This window comes from Hypanus sabinus, chromosome X1 (genome assembly GCF_030144855.1).
Source record: "Hypanus sabinus isolate sHypSab1 chromosome X1, sHypSab1.hap1, whole genome shotgun sequence".
NCBI classification, from domain to species: Eukaryota; Metazoa; Chordata; class Chondrichthyes; order Myliobatiformes; family Dasyatidae; genus Hypanus; species Hypanus sabinus.
This window is the reverse complement of record NC_082738.1, coordinates 43,838,558-43,864,233: the sequence shown is the minus strand read 5'-3', so window position 1 is coordinate 43,864,233 and position 25,676 is coordinate 43,838,558. Positions and strand designations below refer to the sequence as shown.

At 41.1% G+C, this 25,676-nt stretch overlaps 1 protein-coding gene across 1 annotated transcript in view; it reads right to left on the bottom strand.

Moving 5' to 3' along the window:
• The window catches only part of psme3 (proteasome activator subunit 3), a 35,611-nt gene that overhangs the window by 4,053 nt on the left and 5,882 nt on the right, over positions 1 to 25,676 (bottom strand). Inside the window, exons 3-10 of the mRNA XM_059956504.1 lie at positions 21,160 to 21,222; positions 20,243 to 20,362; positions 14,063 to 14,111; positions 7,564 to 7,682; positions 3,483 to 3,551; positions 3,188 to 3,255; positions 2,888 to 2,942; positions 1,302 to 1,388 (exon numbers count right to left, since the gene is read on the bottom strand). Coding sequence (XP_059812487.1) covers positions 1,302 to 1,388; positions 2,888 to 2,942; positions 3,188 to 3,255; positions 3,483 to 3,551; positions 7,564 to 7,682; positions 14,063 to 14,111; positions 20,243 to 20,362; positions 21,160 to 21,222 — 630 coding nt within the window. The remainder of the gene's footprint in view (positions 1 to 1,301; positions 1,389 to 2,887; positions 2,943 to 3,187; positions 3,256 to 3,482; positions 3,552 to 7,563; positions 7,683 to 14,062; positions 14,112 to 20,242; positions 20,363 to 21,159; positions 21,223 to 25,676) is intronic.

Sequence of the window (25,676 nt, the reverse complement as noted above, 5' to 3'; positions counted from 1 at the left end):
TTTTAGGTTATTTTTAAGCCAAAAGGATTGAATAGAATGGTTTTGGGGGAGGGGGTAACTAAGAAAGCATTAAACCTTTCTGCTTTTGTACTTGCAAAGTTGTAATGAACACATTGCCTTAGCACAATTAGAAGGTTCCAAGCCAAGCTGAGGAATATATGGATAGTTTCTGTTTATCTGGTTTGGAATGCAAATTTTCCTGGTAGGTAAACAAATGATTTATTTAAATACAGGAAGCTGAGCAAAGACCAATCTACCATAATTGGTCTCTCCGAAGTGTAAATGCTGCTATCTTTAAATTTGCATGAGCCATCTAAAGAGAGAACTCCCAGGTTTCCGGCTCCTTTATAGCAACAGTTTCTATAACCATCAGAAAGCAACTTGGAAGAATCTCAACATGTCTAATTAACCCATATTGACTGCTGAGCTAGGGTCATTGAATGTTCGTCAGAACCCTGGAGATTTGCAAATGTGCTGGTCTTGCATATTACCCGAGAGGACAAACTTTTGTTCTGTACTTCCAATATGCTGGGTTTTGAAATAATCTGAATAAAAAGAGGCCTCTTTCCCCCCCCCCCCCCCACCCCTATCTAGTAAGAGAGCTAGTAGTCAATAGACTGTGATATAAAGAATAGCAATTTGCACTTTGGGATACAAGGCTTAATTTGCACCAACCCCCAAATATGTGACTCCCCCCCACCCAACCCAACTTTTTTATGATTTTATTAAGTCATTCTCAAAACTTTGTCAGAATATCGCAACATATTCTGTTCCTATCATAATCAGAGAAGGGATATTCATCCAATCAATAAGTCTTGACTAAATGCAAGTACAAGTCAAAAGACTCTGTCCCACTGCACCATTAATGCCCACATAATTATTTCAAAATATAAAATGGAGAGGAGGGATATTATTGTTAGTGAAGCATTCCATAAGCACATGATTCTGATTAACTCTGTGCCCTTAATCATTATGGGAAAAAAAAACATTGAACCTCCCCACATTCCTCACAATAGGGAATTAGGTTATGGTTTTTGAATCTCCAAATATTCACAAGGAAAATTTCCATTCTTCGATGTTGAAGGGAGGCAATGAGTTCACTTAGATTCCCACATAGGAAGTTCAGGAATTTTAAAAAAAGTTATTTATGTAATAATAGATGTTGTCTTGGCAAAAACAAAATAGTAAGAGGCCCAGTTCAAAATGCACTAAACCCACAGCTTGAGACTTCAAAAAACTGAAAGTAACGTTAAAAGATGTTTCATGGGACCATTGCTGTTTTGGACAAAATTTATACTTACATATTGATTTCTCAGCTCAGAAACAATTAATCGAAGACTAATGTATTCCTTTTCATCAATTTCTGATACCGTGCGACGATAGTCTTCCTAAAATCAAAAACAGGCATAGTATTACTCTAACTTTAGTTAAACCATTCACTAACATTCAAAACTGTGGTAAAGCCCTGAAGCATCTGCATTAGTGGTCAAAACTAGACATATGCAGGTAGTTATGCAATTGCAAACATGCCATTGACACTTAGCGTGTACAGGGGAAACTATTTTGGGAGCACAAACTTTGCATTACACATTCCTGAAAACAGCAATACTTACCCCAACTGGGGTAAACAGCTAAGGACATCCTGCAAAGAAAAGCTATACCCAGGTAGGGAGAATGTTTAAGTGGGGAGGAGCCAAATTGACAAATTGTGCTGAAAAACTTATTTTGCCAATTAGCATGCTACTGGAAAATCAGAGAGAGAAATCTTGAAGTCAAGAAAAATAATAAATTATCACTGTGAAGAAATGTTCTATATAATAAAGGTGAATGCAAAATGGTGCTAATAGTTTTGGTGAGTCTTGGTGCTGCAAGTCACATGATGAACTAGACTTGAAGTACAATCACGTTTCGTCTTCCCCAATAATGATTTTTGGAAGATCACTGGTTGTTCAAAGTAGGATGACAGCAGACTCTCAACTGTACTTGAGAAACAAGCTGAAAATTGACCATATTCCCATCAATTAGTACAGGGTAAATATGCTGCCAAGTTGTAGAGAAAAGATTTCAGTAAGTCACCTCTTTGGAGTTAACTAAGGGGATATTAGTATTAACTAACACCTTGGCAAATATTTCTCCCCACTGCATTATTAAGTAATAAGATTAGTAGAGTAACTATTTTTAGGTGCTGTTCAATTGCCTTTCCTCTAAACAGAATTAGGACATTCAATCCTTGCAACTGCTTCGTTATCCAAGACTTTGCCTGATCCTTTCCCCCAGTCCCACTTTCCTGAGTTAGCCATGACCCTCATATCGAAAAGTTTATCTGTCTCTTTCTTGAACATTCATAGCAATTGAATCTCCACAGGTAGTGAATTCTAAAGAAGAATCCAGTCTCTGGACAAAGAATATTTTTTATCTCCATTCTGAACAGTAGGCCTCTTACTTGGACTGTATTACCCAATGGTTCCAGACATGGCAACCAATTCCACATCTACCCTGTCTAAGCCTCTTGAATATGTTGTGTTCCCCACTCCCTATACAATAAATTAAAGATACAGTGTACTTTTAAGACAGTTTTCTTTAAAAAAAATAGCCACACGCACCACTCTTGCACATTTAGGGATCCTAGAAAGACCAAGCTCAGAAACTTATAATTAATTTGTTAATATTTACTCTTTTCCTCTCTAATATGGTATACCCATCTGAACTTTATTTATGCCCACTATGGATTATTTTAGAAAAACAGACTCTTTTCTCAACAGAACACCATGTATTTCTTTTACATTGTTATCGCAGAAAATATCTGTTTCAATGCCCATTCAGTGATCTGAATTTTTTTTTATTAATTTTGGTGATTCAAGTTAAAATGCAAGCTCATTCCACTTACCACATGAGGATACTTGGCTACTTTGGACACCAACTTTGCTCTTGTTATGTAATATCTGAAAAAAACATGTTTTATAGGCTGAAGGTTGTGTATAATTTACTTCTATTAAAGTTTAAGGGTAATTATAGCTATACCTAAAACATTAATATTATTGTAGTGCTGAGGATTAATAAAAATTCAATGATCTATTAAACTTTAAAGAGATTCCATGTATACAGTTTGTGATCTGACATGCTTGAGCTAAAATAGGCTGATAAATAAATTCAGGAAATTATTTCTACATCAGGATGTGTATATTACCTAGAGATCTGGTCCAAGTATGAAGCAGCTTCACTTTCAACTGTTCTAAGTTCTGCAACAGTCTCTTCCTGAAATTGCAAATGAGATAGAAATAAAACAAGGCAGCGAGGACAAAGATATTAGGCAGAAAATATCATGTCATAATATTCTGCCCACTGTTCCAATCCCCCCCGCTCACAATGTCCAGGTCCATGTGTAGAAAAACTCACTCCAAAAACCTAGGTGCTAACTAAACAAGGCTTCAGAAAATAAGCAAGTTAAAATCTAAAGTACAAGACACAATGAAGGATATTACCTGAATAGAAACACCAAAATTGTTGCCATCTTCTATCCTTGGTATCAACAATTGGACCCACATTTTAACCTGCATTGATTAATAAAATGGATATTACACAGCTGCACAAACATTTACAGGAAGCTCAGATAACAACACTCAAAAAAAAAGCTCCATCTGGAACACTAATCCTTTTTTGTGTGTGTAGTGGAGTAATATGATATGGCTCATGAGTGTGTGGAAGAAAAAAACAGAACAAAATTGGCTTTACTGACTTGGCATTTAACCAACAGCTGCTCAATGGTCCTCAATATTGTCAGAACTACGGAAAGGATTTCTTCGACAACACATACAAAATGCTGGTAGAACTCAGCAGGTCAGGCAATATGTATTCCTTTCCTTGGATGCTGCCTGACCTGCTGAGTTCCTCCAGCATTTTGTGTGCATTGCTTTGGATTTCCAGCAACTGCAGATTTTCTCGTGTTAATGATTTCTTAGAGCCTACTCTGTCCAATTACATGCATGTAACCAACTGACCGACAACCCCATATGTCTTTGGAATGTGAGAGGAAACCGGAGCCCATGTGGTGACAGGAATAATGTACAAACTCCTCTGAGACAGCGTTAAACATGGATCACTGGTGCTATAATAGCTCTATGCTAGCATACCGCCCAATTTTATTCATTGTTCCAACACCCCTGCCTAATCATGACCATCTCTTAACCACCAGCTCGTGGTGCTTAAACATATTTTCATTGTCAAATCTCCATCACAAATGTTGTGAGTCACTACTGCCCAGAAATTAGATACTGAAATGACATGGCTACAAAAAGATGACAGCAGTAGGTAATTTGCAGTGAATGACTCCCCAAGATGCTCAATGACACCCAGGACAAGGCAGCTGATTGGTTGTCATGCCATCCACAACAATGGATGTTTCTGCCTTTCGTCATTTTTGCACTGTGGCTGGAGTGAGTACCAGTAGATGAAACGAACCTGCTTGCCAAGGCTTCTTCAACACCTTCCAACTGTGATCTTTTTGTACAAGATCACTATGGCTAGTGAAAAGGAGCATAATTTAATATGATTGGAGGAAAATATAGGGGGGATGTCAGAGGCAAGTTGTTTTTACAGAGAGTGGTGGGTGCATGGAACACTCTGCCAGGGGTGGTGGTAGAACATCAGGGACTCTTAGTTAGGAACGTGGATGATAGAGAAAAGGGAGGGTTATGAGGAAGGGAATGGGATTTTGGGTACAGCGGATTCTGGTTAATTGGGACAAATTGAGACCAATTTAGTGGCTGCCCCAATTAGCCAGTTTCATAACAGTTCTGAATTGTCTTACTGCTTATTACTCACCAATTATCAGTGACAAAAATGACTGCTTTTTGAACACAAGCAAAGCTATTTAAAAACTGTTTGCTCTAAACATGCTGTAGTGTCTAACGGCCACATAAGCGCTTGCAACTGATGCTAGTAAGAAACTGTTCAGTAACAGTTTCCTGTCCCAATTAAGTGACATAGTGTTCCAAGTAAACAAAGAGAGAAAATTCAAAAATCAGGTGCACAAAGAGTAAACACAAGGTACACTGCAGGTGCTGTGGTCAAATCAACACATACAAATAAGCTGGATGAACTCAGCAGATCGGGCAGCATCCGTTGAAATGAGCAGTCAACGTATTGGGCTGAGACCCTTCGTCAGGACTAAAGGAGGAAGGGGCAGGGGCCCTATAAAGAAGGTGGGGGGAGTGGAAAACCAATCAGAGGAAAGATCAAGGGGTGGGGGACGGGAAGCAGGGAGGGGATAGGCAGGAGCGGTGAAGAATGAATCTAAAGGGAAAGCACCATTGGTAGTAGAAAGCGGCAGAATCATGAGAGATTCTGCCTTCTCACCTACCACCCCACCAGCCTCCGGATCCAGCATATTATCCTCCGCAACTTCCGCCACCTTCAACAGGACCCCACTACTAAGGACATATTTCCCTCTCTACCCCTCTGCTTTTTGCAGGGATCGTTCCCTCCACGACTGCCTGGTCCACACATCCCTCCCCACAGATCTCCCACCTGATACTTATCCCTGCAAGCATAAGTGCTACACCTGTCCCCACATCTCCTGTCTTACCACCATTCAGGGCCTCAAACAGTCCTTCCAGGTGAGGCAACACTTCACTTCCGAGTCTATTGGGGTAATCTATTGCATCTGGTGCGGCCTCCTCTACATTGGTGAGACCCGATGCAGATTGGGGGACCGCTTCATCGAGCACCTCTGCTCCATCCGCAACAACAGAGAGGATCTCCCGGTTGCCACCCACTTCAATTCAGCTTCACATTCCTGTTCGGATATGTCCATACATGGCCTCCTCTACTGCCATAATGAGGCCAAACTCAGATTGGAGCAACACCTCATATACCCTCTGGGTAGTCTCCAGCCCCTTGGTATGAACATCGAATTCTCCAACTTCCGGTAATTCCCTCCCTCTCCCTCCCCCCCCCCCCCCCACTTTCACTCTGCCTCCTCTTCCAGCTGCCTATCACCTCGCTCATGATTCTGCCTTCTTCTACTACCCATAGTGCTTTCCCCTTACAGTCCTTCTTCACCTCTCCTGCCTATCCCCTCCCTCACCCCTTGATCTTTCCTCTGATTGGTTTTTCACCTGGCACATTCCACCCTCCCCCCACCTTCTTTATAGGGTCCCTGCCCCCTCCTTCTTCAGTCCTGACGAAGGGTCTCGGCCTGAAATGTTCACTGCTCCTTTCAACGGATGCTGCCCGACCTGCTGAGTTCCTCCAGCTTGTTTGTATGTGTTTATGCACAAAGAGACTTGGGAGACCTTGTGCAGGATTTCCCAAAGGTTAACTTGCAAGTTGAGTCAGAGGTAAGGAAGGAAAATGCAGTGTTACCATTCATTTTTTAAGAGGAGTAGAATATAAAAGCAAGAAAATAATGCCGAGGCTTTATAAGGCATTGGTCAGACCACACTTGGGAGTACTGTGAGTTCTTTGGAGCCTCTTATACAAGAGATATACCGGCACTGGAGAAGGTCCAGAGGAGGTTCATCAGAATGATTCTGGAATGAAAGGGTGGATCTCATTGAAACCTAATGGTTATTGAAAGGCCTAGATAGAGTGAATGTGGAGAGGATGTTTCCTACAGTAGGGGAGTCTGGGACCAGAGGCCATAGCCTCAGAATAGTTGGGTGTCCATTTAGAACAGAGATAAGGGGGAATTTCTTTGCCAGAGGTTGGTGAATCTGTAGAATTCATTGCCACAGGCAGCTGTGGAGGCCAAGTCATTGGGTATATTTAAAGTGCAGTTTGATAGGTTTTTGAGTAGTCATGGTGTCAAAAGTTACAGGCAGAAGGCAGGAGAATGGGGTAGAAAGGAATAATAAATTAGCCATTATGAAATGGCAGAGCATACCCAATGGGCCAAATGGCCTACTTCTGCTCCTACGTCTTATGACTTTATACACATTTTGGTTTATGAACTCAAAATTTAGAAGCTTCACAGCTGAAGTATACCAGTAACATATTCAGAAATGAGCAAGTGGATAGGATTGCCAACAACACTATAAATTGCATTCTGTTACTGCCTGGATGTACTATTGTTTTGGTACGATCTTTATGAAAGGCATACAGAAGTGTTTCACTACATCTTAGTACATGTCACAATAAACCAATTACCAATGATTCATACTTCAAAAACATGGAACTTGCATTGATTTGCTTTCTGAAGCCCAGTTTCCAAATATATCATAGAATCTCATTTATTTTTCCAGTTTACAGCCTCATGTAAAAAGGCCTGGGGCTTGATTGCAAAATGTGGAATTTTATGAAAAACATACACTGTGCAAGTTTCAATTGGCTTTTCCAATTCTAAAATACAAAAGTGTCTTGAGGCCAAATAAAGAATAGGGAAAATCATTATTACTTTTCTTTCTGTGGAGTTTGCAGCATGATTTGTCTACAGATCAGTGAGTGCAAGACATACCAGACCAGTGGGGCTGTGCTCAGTTTCATCTGAAGCACTCAAGTACAGAACAATAACACATGGAATCTGGCCCACCTGCAACCCAAAAGGACAGCTCCCTGTATACATACTGTATTGCACTTTTCCATAAGTGTTCTGATTTCTGGTTTTATTTTCTCAATCATCTCCACGAGTTGCTGGTTGCTCTTTAGCATTCCATTTGGCATTATAAACACCTTTGTACCTGAAACTGCGAAGTTATAGAAACTGTCAGATCAAATCAAGCAGTAAAAGATTCATCAGGTTGCAGTCATAAGCCTAATCATGTCCTGTTGAATGGATTTCAAAAATATGCAGTACTGTAAAGCTATTAATATAGTTGCTGATTCCCAGCAACATAAACAGAAATTGCTGGAACTACAGAGCAAATTCAAAAGAATCTAAAGAAAATCTAGGCTCACATTTGAACACTGGACTTGCTTCAAAACAGCTCAGGTGGCAGCAACAATAGTAGATAATCAACTGACCCATTTGCTGAAATGCTTCCAGCATTTTGCACATTTAGTTCTCAAAACAAACAGTCCGATTCATCTGTAGTGCCTGAATCTGACAAAAGGAATTACAAATCCCCAAATGTGAACAACTTCAGCTGGATTTTCTAGTCAGGACAAAGTTGTAATTGGGCAGTCACACACCAAGTATAACAGAATGTAATTTTGTTGTAAGAAATATTTTAAGTACTTTAAGGATGATAAAGTACTTGAGACCTGCCAATATTCTTTTCCAAGTATTCATAAAGTTAGTTTATAGCTTGTTAATGACTCTGTGGAAAAACAGTTTCCAAGAACCGATCTGGGAAAGCAATGTGCATGTTTTAAAATTCACATATCTAAAAAGGCCCATTCTTTTTACTAATTAAAGGTGTCATTAAGAAATGTAACATGAAAGTTTAACCTGCATTTCTTTTTAAAAAGCTGAATATACATTGCTTTACCATGCAACTACTCCTGAACAACAAGTGTCAAATTGCATGCATTGGCTCTTCAATATAAATTGCACTATGAATGGTATACTGCATGTCTACATTTTCAGCAACTTCCTTGCTGCCTTCATCATTGTTTAGCAACCATCTGGTTATCAGTAGTTGACATTGTGAAGCTTTACACCTCAAATCCTAAAACTAAAACTTCTTTGGGTCTGTTCACTGACCAGCAAGTGGAGGATGCATCTGTCAGGTGGGAAGTATTGGAGTGCAGCATTATGCCACAAGCAAATTTTAGATTAAAGTTCAAATCCTGTATGTTAACAGAAGAATTGTCCACCCCTCAGAATCTTCAATCTTGTGGTTTGATGGAGGAACTGCCAAATTTATATGTAGATTGCTGATTATATATGGGATTGGATGAAGTTTGTTTGAATAACTTTCTGCATTGGAATTTTGGAACTGCAGATACAGGAAAGTTCTGCCTGCATGAAATGACTTGCTTAAGAATCACAGCAATGAAATAATGCCACCATTCCTCAATCACATCTCCACAGATAAAGATTTAAATTTTAGTCACAGCACTAATGCTGCTCATAATCAAATATATAAAACTGTACTCCTTTGTCACTAACCTTAAATCTTACTCCTCTAACCTGAAGTCGAGGGCAATATTTCAAATGAATAAACAATGAAAAGCATTGACCTGAAATGTTAGCTTTGCTTCTCTCCATAAATGTTGTCTGATCTGCTGAGCATTTTCCATATTTTATTCAGATTCCTGCAGGTACCTGGTCCAAAGGTTTATCATCACTGGGTCAGTGACCATATTGTATTTCAGATATTGGATAATGTGAAAATTAAGTTTGGGAACAAAAAAATAACTTTAGTTTTGTTTCGTATTACCAAATGTTTAAGTCAACTTGTTTTCAAAGTGAGGCTGCACACTTAAGGCTGCGTCACATCTGAGCTCTAAAACATTACCGCCATGCTACTACAAAGTGGCAAAGCCAGGCAACATGGTTCACTAAATAGTGAATTCATGGGTGACATAGTGGCACAGGGAATAAAGCTGTCGCCTCACAGCAGCAGAGGACAAGTTCAATGCTGACCGCTGGTCCTGTCCATGGCGAGTTTGTTATGTTCTCCCTGTGACTGTGTGGGTTTCCTCCAGGTGTTCCAATTTCCTCCAATTGCAGTTTGGTTAGTAGGGATGCAGGAGCAGAGGAAACTGGAGGTATGTATGCAAAAAACATTGAAAGAGGCAGGGCAGACTGAGGAAGGCATGCACAAGTTTGTGTTTTATTCACAAAGGCAGAGCATTTGAAAATGAAGTAGGACCTTTATAAAATGATTTTGGAGTCTTAGATAGGAGTATTTTGTTCAGTTTTGGTTGCTTCGTTGTAGGAAGGATATTAGGGAGGTTTATGCGCATGTTTCCTGGGATGAGAGACAAGTTACTGGGATAGTTTTCTTTAGAGGTGAGAAGGCTAAGGAGAAATTTGACAGTAGTAGTAAAACAATAAGAGGCCTGAACAGTTTGGATAGTGGCTACTGTTTCGTTCAAATAGAAGTTCAAGGATCAGAAATCAGAAGTACCAAATAAAAGAGAACTAGGAAAGTCTAGAGAAAAAACATTTTCTTAAAAACAATGTCTGGCTGAAACCTTGAATGCACTGCCTGCACACAAATGTGGTGGAGACAGGCACTTCTGTGGCTTTGAAAATCAAACTGGATAAACATATAGTCAAGAAACTTTTGCAGGGCTATAGAACAGGGCAAGGGAACTAGCAAGGTGCTCCAGTGATGGGATAAATGGCTTCTTCCTGTGCAATATCAACTGTACAGGTATACGATTTGCTTTTAAAGAATTTCAGAATCAGATTTATTATCACTGTCTTGTCTTGTCCATACTGCACCAACCGCCGCCATTGGGCTATAAACATGCAGGAGCAGTGTGTGGTTAAGCGCATTGCTCATGGACACATACGTTGCCTCGGCTGAGGCTCGAACTAATGACCTTCAGATCACCAGCCCAAAGCCCTAACCACTTAGCCACACAGACATATATCATGAAGTTTGTTATCTTGTGGCAGTGGTATAGAGTGAGATAGACATGTCTGGCAACTGTTGTTCATTCCTAACTGCCCCAGGACAGAGCTCATCCCTCCGAAGGTGTTACGCGAACCTGTGAATTATTGCAACAATCTAGTGGTTTCAGTCACTGTGACTGAAGTGAGCTGATCTTGAAGTATATTAGGGAGCCACATTGGCTTTTAGAACAATCCAGTCATTTCACAGCTGTTATTATGCTTTAAAAATTCCAGACTTATTTACTTTTAAATTAAATTCCACGTCTGCTTTGGTGGGAATTGAATTCATGTACTGGGATCAACGGTCCAGAGGTCTGGCTGCTAGCAGAGTAACTGAACTATCAGGCTATTGTATGTCTACATGTATGTATATACAATCTTGCTTACAGACCTCCACTCAAATAAAAATGGTAGCCTGGGCCAAATTTTAGTGTACCTTTGTAATGTTTGGAGAAAATAAATATCCTCTTTCAAAAATAGTAATAAATATATAAATGCTGAATAAACATGTCAATTTGTTTATTCACATCTGCTCAACAACACTGAAAGATGTTCAAAATGTTGACACTGCTTTAACAGATGTAAAATACTAGCCATCAGAAGGATAAGTAATTATCAGCACTCAAAAGCCAATTAATTTTGGATTGTACTTCAGACTCTGGGGCCAGAAGCATTAGAGGAAAACAATTACAACACACACAATTTTGAAAAGCTCACCATCGAAGTGGCCAGTACCGGAGGCTGCACTCAATCATTGAACTCACCAGCAAGGACATGAAAGAACCTCACGGGCAAGGGGAATTTTAGTATAAAATACTGAGTGGTCCCTGTCAGCCTCAAGATGTTTCAACAAAGGTAAAAGATTTCAAACAAAAATTTATCGACCCAATATGCTGCCAATAGTTGAATGGATAATGGCCTAAGTTGGTAACAAAATGATACAAACAATTTAAGATTAGAACTTTGAGATCTTTAAAGGGCAAAAGTTTTCAGTAATCATGAATTAAAGGGGTAATTAAGAACTCCATACACGTAGGGCACACACATTATTGTGGTTATTCCTCAAGGCAGAGGAGGAATCTTGTGCAATGGAAGTTCAAGGTTGACAATCTAAGGCTGAATTCTAGTTTGGGGATCTCAACACTTAGTAACAGGTTGGAAATTAGGTGTATGAGACAAGTATTAATTCTAAAGGAAGGTGAGAATTAAGCCAGAAGGATTGACAGCATATGAGAAGAACTAGGAAAATGGATGAATATGAAACTTAACTACCATTTGAACAGAGATGAGGCAGGCTGAAGAAACTGGAATGAATTGTGAAAAAGAATAAAAATAGACTGGGTTAACATCACAATTAAAAATTTTGGGAAAAAAAAGTGGCCATGTAAAGAAAAAAGTAAAGCGAGACTGATAAGTTGTATGTAGAAAAGTTCCACCAAAAAGTGACAGATGCAAATTAAGATCCAGAAATATGCACAAAGTACATTACAATGCCCAGGTAATCAAGAAATTAGCAACAGATATACACAATTTTACAGGAAACCACGTAGGAATTAAAAAAAAAATGCTGTACTTATGGGAAGGCCATGTAATGGAGGAGGTCACATATGCTGCAAAAAAAAAAGCCTGATGCTGACAAGTTTTAAAGTTCTCTCAGTTAATAGTTCAAGGATAAAAAGGGACTATTAAAATTATCTCAACTCATATGAGCTTAACAAAAGAAATCTATAATACATTTAAAGTAAAATTCCAAGAGATTTTAATAATATACATTGGATTGGAACAAGATAGGAATAACTGGGTGAAAGAAATATGATAACAGATGATAAAAATATTGACACAAATAACTAAAATTGGGTAAGCTAGAGGTACAAAAACAAATGAATGAGCACTACTGTAAAATAACTGATTGCTATTGATCTGCCAAGATGCCCTAGATGTAGCAAATCAAAGAGCCAGAAATAGTAACATTTTCTGCTACTTTGTGAGGATACTGTCAGTGCTAGTTGCATAAATGTTGATAGGTAACTTTTATAAAGCACAACAGAGGTAATAATTTATTTTTGTATCTTTATGGCAATTATTCCCAAGCAGCTAACCTCATTTATTTGTGGCCTTAGCCTGCAGCCACCCTGACATACTATACAGTGGAATCTGCCAATATTTGTTTACTTTATATCCTCTTTCTCTTTCATTTTTCAAGAAAGTGTCAGAGAATGGTGGCTCATTGCAACCTGTTCTCTGTAGATCTATTTATTACTTCCCTTTAATCATTCTCCTCTTTTAAATATAAATTCTAATACTGTGCTTTTCTCTGTAACTGTAACACCATATTCTGCATTCTGTTACGGCTTTGTTCTTGTACTGCTGCAATGAAATGATCTGTTTGGATGGCTCGCAAAACAAAGTTATTTATTCATGTGACAATAATGAACTAACTTACCAGTTTACTCCATCCTGACCCATCCGCTGGGTGACTGGAGATAAAATTTCCCAGAATAATTCTGCTTTTTCTGCACATCTCTCTATTGTTTGAAAAGTTCTTCAGTTTTCTTCCCATGTTAGAATATTTAAATGAACACATTTTATCTTTGATCTCTAAACTATTAACTGACAAGTATTTTTTCTTTCAAATTGTCAGTACTAGTCCTTTTAGTTATAAGTATAGCCTCCTCTTTTGCACACTTCCTTCCAAAAACAAAACATTTTCTATTCCTGGTTAGTAGGAATTATATACCATAGCTATATTTTCCCCCTCATGAGGCATCATATACAACAAAACTGACCCTGTCCACCGAACCATACCCAAAATCTTATGGTACCGTGCACAGCAGAGCACACAGAGGAAATTAATTGGGCAGAAGATTTGTCATGCAAGATGCTGGTCAAGAACACCAGCCCGCTTTAACAACACAGAAGGTGGCCTCAAACTCAAGGCCCATTTCAGTGTATGACACCCATACCGTTTGCATACCCTCGGGTGTCCACTTGTGAAGAACAAAGAACAACAATGCTTCTAGTACTAAACCTCAATTGGTGATTGGGTTTACAAAAAAAATACAGCGCATGGTGCACAAAAGCCTTGAAGAATGCAATAGAATTCTCAGGCCTATGTATTTTTGCCTGTTGCATCCATGGGCAATGCATGGATAAATATTATTTTACCTTAATTTCTCTCAGTGCAGTTTATGTAAGCTACCTATTCATTAATAGAGGAAGCAGTAGAGACAATGTATTTTTATGATGGGGAGACATAGTAGAAGATTGAGGACTAAATATGGAGTGCTGGAGAAATCAGCAAATCAGGCTGAGGAGAGAGCATTAAACAAACCAGGTTCATAAAGAACTTTCATGAAAACATGAAACTCGGTAGCTTGCTTTTACATGAAACATGGTAACTTGCTTTTAGGCTCCATCTTCACTTGTCATGACAATCAGAATAACCCTAACTCCCTAAACAATTTGAATTCTTAAAAAATTAAATTATATGTAAGAACAGCATCGCAAAATCAATGAAAAGAAAACACTTATAATTTACATGCAAGTTTCCAGTACCTGGACAATCAGTTTCACCGTCTTCCAGCTTTCTCTTCTTTATGTTGCACTGAAATTAGTGAAATAAATATTATAAATCAAATTCCAAGATCTGGGAAGGAGTAAGTAGAAAGTGAAGCTAAACAGCATTATAGTTAACAAGGCAATAGGACTTGAAATAAATGCTTAAATGTGCTAAAAGTTAAAGGTGGATTATTGAAAAATTACAAGGAAACATAAAAAGATAACAAGAACATGCAGACACAACAATTTTCATTTAAATGAGATTATGAGAAATAAGAGCAGCAGGCCATTCAGATTCTGAAGTTTACTATGTTATTAAATTTGGTTATGATTGATCTTGAATCTCAATACCATTTGCTGCTCCGTATCCTTTGATCCTTGTAATATCTGGAATCTATTGATCTATTTTGAATGTAATCAATACTCCAGCTTCAAAGCCACCACGCCTGAGAATTCTATAGGTTTACTATCCTTGGAACACATTCCAGTCCTAAATGACCGAACTCTCCTTCAAAGACCGTGGATTTGGCTCCCGGCATCCTCAGCCAAAGGAAACATCTTCTCCATAACTACCCCATAGAACCCTCTAAGACTGTCAATTTTAATCATGTTACCTCTCGATCTTCCAATCTCTGAAGAACACAGTCCTATCTAAGTTTCTCCACATATACCATATCTGCCATCCCAGGAACTAGTCTGGTGAACCTTCATGCACTTCGTCTAATAATCATATCCTAAATAGAGCACTTAATGTAGGAAAACATCATTAAACAAAATTTGGGACTGAACCTCAAAAGGAGACATTGCCTGGTCTGGTTAAAAGGCAAATTCCAAGGAGCGTTTTGAAGTGAGATAGTTTGAAGAAATAAATTCCACAGCTTAAGCCATAGGATGGTTACCATAAATTTGGAGTTAAACATAAATTTATGGCTGGAGGGAAGTGAAGAAGTGAAGGGACAAAGACTACTCAGAGTAGATTCTTAAGATAAGAGAGAAGGGCAAGTCATGGAGGGATCTGAAAACAACACCATGAATTTGAAGGGGCCATAGTTAATTGGGATCCAATGTGGATTAGGAAGCACCGTGATGACAGGCAAGCAGGAACTGGAGCAAGGTTGGACACAAGGTTGCATTCTTAGGATGCCTCAAGTTCATGGGCAAAAGCACAAGGGAAGAAATCAGATAGAGACAATACTTAAAGGTTACAGCTTTTGGGAGATTAGCCAAGTTAAATATAACAAAATAATGAAATGGACAAGAGGCAAAGTGGAAACTGAAAACTAGAGTGTTATGTTATTTGGATGTATTGTAACTGCTTTTTACACATCCTCAAAACACTGCTCCATTAATTCACCTGAAATCTGTGGCTTGCTCTTCACATGCTCTGCCATTAACTTATGAACCTTTTCAATGTTAAGAATGATCCCAAAACATTCTCACAGCAAGTACAACTAATTCAGCTAATTTCAAGTCTTTCACTCAGAACTTCAACCCTTGGAACTCCATCCAGCATCCCATTTTTGAAAAGATTCGGAACTAGTTACTGTTTCTCTATGGATGCCAATGAATGTGCTGGGCATTTTCTACCCCTTAAAGATGAGCTTTATTTGTCGCATGTACATTGAAGCATACAGTGAAATGCGATGTCCACTAGGGGACATCAAAATCAAGTCAGCTGGGGGCATCCTGCATATGTTACCATGCTTACGGCACCAACATAGCGTGCCCACAACTTACTAACCATAACCCTAACAGTACATCTTTGGAATGTGAGAGAGAACTAGAGCACCCGGAGGAAACCCACATGGTCATGGTGAGAACGTACAAACTCCTACAGACTGTGAACAGTAATTACTGGAGCTGTAACACAATTTCAGTAACCATTACACAACTGTGCCACCTCACTAGACTATTGGCCATCTAAATGAAAATCTGTAATTACTTCAAGCCTAAAAAGTAACAAAACCATACAGAAAATATTCTTGAACTCAATATTATCTTACTCCTGTGGTTTGCCTGTTGCTAAGGAAGTGTCTGCCTTAATAAGGATACTTCAATTGAGAATTTCATTTCAGCACAAGCAACTCTTTCTAATATGACAGGAAGCAATCTTGTGCTATTTTATCCTCATCTTTATTTACCAGGAAGAATCCAGTGAAATTTTGTACCAATCCTCATTTTCAAACAGATTTAAACTTTGTTAGAGAAAATGCCACTCCAGTACCTTTCAATATCCTACATCGAGCCCCATCAATAATTCACACTCTTTTCTAATTTTAAACCAGTTTTAATAACTCTTGCTACATTTTATCTCTATACATCCCTAACAGCCATTTTAAATTGCCGATGATCTTAAATATATATCTTGGATAATTTTGTTCTCCTCTCTAGCTATTTATAACTCTTAAAGTGGTTGTATGATTAAGGATTAAATGTTTCTGAATAGTATTACTTATTCTAACAGCCATGATAAATCAATTGTATCAGCTTTGGAAGGTGCTGACATACTAGAACTGGTTTTAATATGTTAAGAATTTGTTTCCCATATTGTACTTTAACAGACACCTGGCATTATCCACATCCAGTAGATATACTGGATAATTCCAGGATTACTTAGAGCCAAATATCCATTGACTCACTGAACTGCCAATTCCAAATGCATTCCAATGTCATAGTTCCCTTCTGAAATAACTTCCTGCTCAGTCAAATTTATAGCCTGCAGCAAATTACTATTCAGGTCAATATAAAAGCAAACAGTTACTGAAAGTGATTTTAAACAGTTCTTAAACAGTATCACTGCAATTGTTTAAATGAAGTGTAATTTATTGCCTGGCACTAGCTAACTATCTTACAGTTAGCACTATAAAAGGATTAAATAAATTAAAACAAAGACATATCTGTCAGATTAAACCTCACATCTTTAGTAAATCTACTAGTTTTGACAATGATAAATGGAAACTTGAATCAGACTTCCAAAATAACTTGCAAATATTGCCAAATTTATGACTGGAATGGAGGAAGATGCTCATTTGTTGCTAGGATACAAATGTTTCTTCAAATCAATGTTAGTATCTTTGTTCCCATGTTCAAGTGACTCTAAAACCTTATTCCATGCACTGCTGTTCTAATACTGCTATTCTACTTGCTCCTTAGCTCATTTGACAATCCATTATGCAGTATTATCCATATTCCTTTCATATTCCTGCCTAATCTTTCTCTCCTGTTTGCTATAGACCTCTGAAGATATTTTCCAATAATTCTCTGTTACCTAAAATTTACTCTATCCGTTCTTCCTTCTTGCTTGAGTTACAAAAAGGTGCCCATTCAGACAGCACAAGGTAGGTTCCCAATGTGAGGATTACTGTATAACTGCAATTTCAACAGCAAAGCACACTTCCTGAGGCAGGTGACCTTACTATACTTCTGGGTCCTTAGAAGAATTTAAATTGGATATCCAAATCCACTTCTGCAATTTGGGTGATAATTATTTTTTTTTACTTTTGCTGTAGAGTGTGTGGAATATCTTGGCCTCTGTGCAGTAATGAATCTAGTCACTAATGTTAGATAGAAATGTACCTGGCTCCAACACAAATGAGAGGATAAAATGCTGGCAGAAATCTTGGTCTGAAGCTTGTTGAAACTGTGAGTAGTTTTAGTTTCCATTATACCTTACTCAGAATTATGTTACAACATTCTAAAATATGCTAAAAGCAACAATAATGAACAGAAATTATATTCTTATGCTTTTTTTTAAGAACTCATCAGTTGAAATCTAGTTCACTGCATTGTGTTCGCAAAGTGGTCTCCTCTACATCGGAGAAACTAAAGGCAGATTGAGTAATTGCTTTATGTGTTCAGTCTGAAGGGGCCCCTGAGCTTTACAATGCCTGTCACTTTAATTCCTCATCCCACTCCCGTGCTGACCTATCTGTCTATGGTCCTCCTTTGCAGTTAAATGAGGTTCAATGAAAGTTTGAGGAACAATACCTCATCTTCATGTCTTCTGGACTCAATATTGAATTCTACCATTTCAGGTAAATTGATTTTTGTTTGTATCAGCCATCCATCTGTGATATTGACTCACCTTGTTTGTTGCTTCCTCCCCCACCCACCTTTTTTCCTCTTTTTATTTCTCCTTCAAAAATGGAGGATATGCCCAGTTCCAACTCTCAGACCTGCCTCCCTACTCTACATTTATCAATACCTACATTCTTCTATCGATATTCTCATTCTCTAACTCCTCACATTCATTCAATCATCAGATGCTGCTTATTCCCAACATCCCCCTCACACCTTCCCTGCAGATTAATATGCTCCTTGTGGCTTCCTTCCCAGTTCTGATGAAGAGACTTCAACTCGAAACGTTAGGTCTATTTCTCATCCTAAAGGTGTGGGTGGAACTGTTTAGTATTTCCAGCATTTGCGGTTTCTATTTCAGTTCAAAGCTTGGCAATTATCAGTATCAGTAAGGTTATGAATAACCATATTATTGAAAAGTAAAGCTCCGGAGAAATCCCACAGAGCAGCACAGAGCACAGTGCAAGGTCAGACTTCAGGATGCGTTTTGGTTTCAAAATTATTGCTAATCTCGTGTTTACTAACTACTGTATAAGCCCAGGATGCACAGTAGGGATCATACTGGAGTTAGGAAATTATTTGCACTCCCTGCCTACAGAGTAACTCCTGACAGCCATGCCTGATAGTTTCAATGATCAGAAATTGAATGGGCGAAGATAAGAGTGTGATGTATCCCAGAGTAGGCAAGCAGGAAAGGAGTCAACAATCAAAGTTTCACAAACAACAAAGCTGAATTTTACATTCCAGTAGAATTCAAGTGTACAAGTGTACAATACAAGTGGGATGATAATGTCAGCAAATGCCTGGAATGTTTTATTGCCTTCTGTGCTTGTCTTACTTTTAGCCAGTTAGGGATTATAGAAGTGCAGATATAGATCCACACAGGAATATAGTAGCAAGTAAATGGGGAGTGGATCCCAAGTGACTGGCATTTTCGCTTCCCTACTTAATTAGATCCTCCTTAAAGTTTGGCCTTCCTGGGACAGGTTTCTGTCCAGGGGCAGACTGGTATATCAGGGACTGTTCTGGAGTTATGAAATTATGGATGAACTAAAATGAGAACCAGTCTTCGGGAAACAAAACCCGTACACAGTTTAACTTTCAACTAATACTTTGTGGATAGTGAAATCAACCATTCTGATTCTGCCCCATTGAAATTACATAGGAAAAGAAACTAAGTGTATGTTCCTGGTATTAGCACATTGTTACAACTGTATCGCTGTCACTAAATGAGCAGTTCATGAGCAGTTCTTTTGGTTTGTGGTATATTCATGGAACGGACACCAGTATTGAATATTCAAAGATGTTTTGTTAGTTGGGATGTGCTACCAACGTTAAGTATGTAATTTTGTAAATTTACGTGACTATATTCAACATGTTAAAATTAAGTAGATGATTATAGCAACTGGAACTGTTGTTAATCATTTATCTTTGTGTTGAAAAAGTATAAAACGTCATGCCAGGAAAGTGAGATTCTCTTTGATTTTTCTGGACTCACTCTCTCTCTCACTCACAGAGACTCACTGTGTCAATAAAGACCTTTATATTTCCTAGTTACAACTTCCATCTGACTCAGTTCTAGTCAGTCACAACAGCTCTGATGTTGGTTTTACTTTGAAATGATGATGATAAATACACAAAGAATCTTTCAGTTATAACACTAGTTTTTAAAATACTGCTCACATCCCAATACATTTGGATCAGTGCATCAGTTTTAGTTCATGCAGCTCAGGGAATTTTGAGATTTACAGACATGGTGGGCAGAAATTGCAGAAAAGCTGCTTATGTTGATATAAAGATGTGTCATTAATTAGACTAAAGCTATTCACTGTTTCAACAAGAAACATTTATTCACTGCTCAGCAGCCAACATTGAAATCCTGGGGTAAATAAAACTTTATATTTGTGGATATCCAGCTCAGTTGTGCCAGGCATACCTTTTAAGAGTCTCGCTAATGTGTGATGTAATTTTCAACCACAAAATTAACACACCAGAGCACTGCTTTGCCTTGAAAATGATACCAAAATATTACATAATAACATTGTAAGCTTTCAAGATCAGTTGCATACACTTGTTTAACAATTGAAAGACATCTCTTACTGAAGTACTCATTGTACTGTCCAAGCCATCGTGGCTATTGGTGAGCACAATAGGTTCTGGCACAGGTAAGTTGAGATCTGAGTGAATGGTTGCCAAATCCGAAATATTCGAGAGCGGTTCCTAGAAAGTATGTATCTTATAGTTAGTCATGTGATACTTCTATATTACTACTTACAAATTCAAGGGTTCCACAATAACGTGTTCAAAAAGTAAGGACTTTTATAGTTAAGCTTAGCAATTTAAAGTAAACTGCTGAATTGAAATTATTCTATAATTAGTTATAGAATAGAAATAAACAAAATGGGGGGGTGGGTGGGGGGAGAGAGACAATGTCTTCATTAATTACCAAAACTAATTTAACAGAAAGCTGACATGAAATAAAGGAAATCAGATTTCTACAGCACACTTTCATTTCCAGGAAGTAGGTGACAAGTGTAATTCAGCAGCCAATACATACACTGGAATGACAAGAGGCAAAGTGATAATGAATGCACAATATGTCTTTAAAAGTGGCAGTGATTGAAACACATCTTCTCTGCAATGTTCTGGAGGTAATTCCCTTACTAATCCGTGAAATTGTGTTATGGGATTTTTCAAACCAGGAGAGTGAGAGGATGGAGCTCTGGCTTCATTTGACAGTGACACCTTTGACAATGCAGTATGTTCACAATACAGCACTAAAGTTTCAGTCTACAGTTCAATGAGTATTAGAGGCGAGCCTTGTATTGCAGACATCTAAAACATTTGTCATACAAACAGTGTTGACACACAAAGTAATAAAGCACCCAGCCTTTTATTGCTACACAGAATGAACATGGATTACAGATTGATATCTACAACACTGATCTAAACCCTTTTCAAGTATTGTCCTAAAATCAAAGATTTACATACATCCAACAAACATTTGTGAATCATACCTTGAGAAAGGAATCAAGTTCCAACAGCTTCTTTGGAAAGAAACTTGCAACTAAGTCTTCTGCCTAAAGTACACATTTAAAATATAAATAAGAAAAAAATGCATAAGAAAACTCAAGCAGCTGTAGAAATAAAGAACTGTCACTAAGCTACCAGAAAATATAATATGAAAAAGAATACTGTTTCCATAAATATAATACTGCATGATCAATGCACCTCTAACTCATAGCAGACCCAATCAATTTTCTTAAACAAAAATCTGATTTGCATTAAAATAATCAGCTCAGTTCATTCACTTAACTACAGTAACTGTTAACAGGCCAACATACTCAGATGCTCAGTATTTAATATAGTTCACTAGATACAACAGGACCCTCGAATGGAGGTGGTCAGCATTTTTATAAATAAGAATAAAAAATTCACAGTACAGAAATATTAGCAATTAAATGAATATCAGTACAAATATCAAGTACATCCATATAATCAAAACTTTTGGCCATAATATTAAAGGAAATATTTAATTTACCCCTTCGCACCTAGATGTTAAGAAGACAAGGTCTCTTCCTTCAAAGAACTCTGTCACGCCAGTTTTTATTTGGGGGAAAACCACAAAGCCTTCACTTTGACAGCAAGTAATTTTGGACTACACACCACCTGCACTGAGTCAATAGACTAGAATCACTGAAACACAGTCTCAGGCTATTTTGATCACGTAGATTATGATGCGCAACTACACCAATATCATTTGCCTGCAATAAGCCTGTATCACTTCACGCCTTTCCTATTCAACCACCTTTTAAACATTCTAATCACATCTGCCTCCACCACCTTCTCTGGCAGCTTGTTTCAGACATTCACTACCATGTGTGTGAGGAAGTTACACCTCAGATTCCCTTTAAATTTTCACTTAGCACATTAAACTTGTGCACTCTAGTTATAGACTCTCCCGCCTCAGGACAATGATACCATCTATGCTCAATTTTATAAACTTCTAAGGTCACCATCCCCTCCCCCACCAGCCCTGAGCCTCCCATTTTCTAGTGAGAATAAATACAGCTCATCTACTCTCTGTGACGGGAACCCTCTATTCCAGGCATCGTTCCGGTGAATCTCTTCTACATTCTCTCTACTGTAACCACATCCTTCCTAGAGAGTGGGAGCCAGAACAGTACACAATACTGTAAGTGGGGTCTAAGCAATGTTTGTACAATTGCAATATGACTTTCCAGCTTTTATACTGTGGCGACCCATTTCCTGGCACATCCGAACCGACTCACAATTAGATAGCCTACGGGGGTTTGCGAGCACAGAGCTTTGGAGCCTCTGCGCCACGGGGGGCAGGTTGAGGGAGGCTTAAAAGTGAGGCTGAAGATTTCGAATAAAGTTTTTTCCTTCGACTGCAGTTACCGACTCCGTGTCGTAATTTTAGCGCTGCTTGTAGCACACCGCTACAATTGGTGACCCCGACGGTCCAAACGATTTTTGGACCAGAAATGACCGACGCCGCCTCTGTTCATGCGGTTTCGTTGAAACTGCCGGGTTTCTGGACACAGCGCCCGAACCTATGGTTCCAGCAAGCCGAAGCCCAATTCCACGTTCGCCAGATCACCTCAGAAGACACCCGCTACTACTACGTGGTGAGCTCCCTCGACCAGGACACAGCTGCCCAGGTCGCGGAGTTCGTACAGTCGCCCCCGGCAGACGGCAAGTACACGGAATTCAAAGCCCTGCTCCTCAGGACTTTCGGACTCTCACGGCGCGAGCGGGCTGCCCGTTTTCTGCACCTGGATGGCTTGGGCGACAGACCTCCATCGGCTTTAATGAATGAGATGTTGTCTCTCGCCGACAGACACACACCCTGCCTCATGTTTGAGCAGGCATTCCTGGAGCAGCTGCCCGAGGACATACGCCTGCTGCTGTCCGACGCGGATTTCAGTGACCCCCGGAAGGTGGCAGCCCGGGCGGACTTGCTGTGGAACGCCAAAAAGGTGAGCGGGGCGTCCATCGCACAGATCTCCCAGCCAAGCTCCCGGCAGCAAACCAGTCCAGGCCCGGCCGCAGAGCCCGCCAACCCCCGGCCCAATGAACACTGGTGCTTCTACCACCAGCGGTGGGGCGCAGAAGCCCGCCGTTGTCGCCCACCCTGCCAGTTCCCGGGAAACGCCAGAGCCAGCCGCCGCTGATGGCTACGGCGGCTGGCCATCGGGATAGCCTCCTGTATGTGTGGGATAGACGGTCGGGACGCCGGTTTTTGGTCGATACTGGGGCTGAGATCAGCGTTTTACCTCCGACGAGTTACGACACCCGCAGCAGGGCACCGGGTCCCCCCGAGGGCCGTGAATGGCAGCACAGTAAGGACCTATGGCACCCGTCAGGTGCAGCTACAGTTCGGCTCCAGCCAGTTCACGTGGGACTTCACACTGGCCGCCGTAGCCCAACCGCTTCTGGGTGCGGATTTTTTGTGGGCTCACAGCCTACTGGTCGACCTGCCCAGGAAGAGACTGGTACACGCCGAGACCTTTCAGACGTTCTCCCTGGGTGCAGCCCAGTTGCCAGCCCCTCACCTCGGCTCCATCACGCTGTCCGACAACGACTTCACCAGGGTCCTGGCGGAGTTCCCATCGGTTCTGGCACCGCAGTTCACAGCAGCCATGCCCAGGCACGGCGTACAGCACCACATCCCGACCCAGGGACTACCCCTCCACGCCCGCACTCGGCGGCTTCCCCCGGACAAGCTCCGACTGGCGAAGGAGGAGTTCCAGAGGATGGAGGAATTGGGGATCATCCGGCGGTCCGACAGCCCATGGGCCTCCCCCCTGCACATGGTGCCCAAAGCGACGGGGGGCTGGAGACCGTGCGGCGACTACCGCAGGCTGAACGAGGCTACCACACCGGACCGCTACCCTGTGCCGCACATTCAGGACTTTGCGGCAAACCTGCACGGCGCACGGATCTTCTCCAAGGTAGACCTCGTCTGAGGGTACCATCAAATCCCGATGCATCCTGACGACGTCCCCAAAACGGCTCTCATCACCCCGTTTGGCCTTTTCGAGTTCTTCCGCATGCCGTTCGGCCTGAAGAATGCCGCACAGACGTTCCAGCGGTTAATGGACGCGGTGGGACGGGACCTGGACTTCGCGTTCATCTATTTGGATGACATCCTCATAGACAGCAGCAGTCGTCAGGAGCATCTGTCCCACCTCCGTCAACTCTGCGCCCGACTGAGTGAGTACGGTCTTACAATCAACCCCGCCAAATGCCAGTTCGGACACGATACCATTGACTTCCTGGGCCACAGGATTACTAAAGACGGGGCAACCTCTCTGCCCGCTAAGGTAGATGCGGTCCGCTTCTTTCCCCGACCCACCACGATCAAAGGCCTTCAGGAATTCGTAGGTATGGTCAATTTCTACCGCCGCTTCCTCCCTTCAGCTGCCCGGATCATGCGCCCCCTGTTCGCCCTGATGTCGGGTCCGAGCAAGGACATTACCTGGGACGAGGAGTCCGCCGCCGCTTTCGTTCAAACGAAGGAAGCTTTGGCGAACGCCGCAATGCTAGTACATCCCAGAATGGACGCCCCTACCGCCCTCACAGTGGATGCATCAAACATGGCAGTCGGTGGGGTGCTGGAGCAACTCATCGCAGGTCGCTGGCAACCCCTGGCGTTTTTCAGCAAACACCTGCGACCACCCGAGCTCAAATACAGTGCTTTCGACCGGGAACTGTTGGCGCTCTACCTGGCAATCCGGCATTTCAGGTACTTCCTAGAAGGTCGGCCCTTCACCGCGTTCACGGACCACAAACCGCTTACCTTTGCGTTTACGAAAGCGTCCGACCCCTGGTCGTCCCGCCAGCAACGCCACCTGTCCTACATCTCTGAATACACGACGGATGTCCGGCACGTCTCGGGTAAGGACAATGTCGTGGCAGATGCGCTCTCTTGCCCTACCGTTCATGCCCTTTCCCAAGGGGTAGACTTTGAGGCACTGGCAGAGGCGCAGCAGGCGGATGAGGAGATTCCAAGTTACAGAACCGCAGTCTCCGGTTTGCAGCTCCAGGACCTCCCCGTGGGCCCGGGTGAGAGGACCCTACTCTGTGACGTCGCCACCGGCCAGCCCCATCCAGTCGTCCCGACAGCCTGGCGGCGACGCGTTTTCGACTCCATTCATAACTTGGCGCGTCCCTCCATCCGGACAACCGGATGGTTTCCAGCAGGTTCGTTTGGCACGGACTCCGCAAACAGGTCAGTGAATGGGCCAAAACGTGCATGCACTGCCAGACGGCCAAGGTGCAGCGGCACACCAAAGCCCCACCGCAGCAGTTCCATCCTGCCCACCGGCGTTTCGACCACATTCATGTGGATATCGTGGGCCCCCTGCCAGTGTCGCGCGGAGCGCGGCACCTCCTGACTATCGTGGACCGGTTCACAAGATGGCCAGAGGCGGTCCCGCTCACCGACACCACCTCCGAATCTTGCGCCCGAGCCCTGATCGCCACCTGGATATCTCGCTTTGGTGTA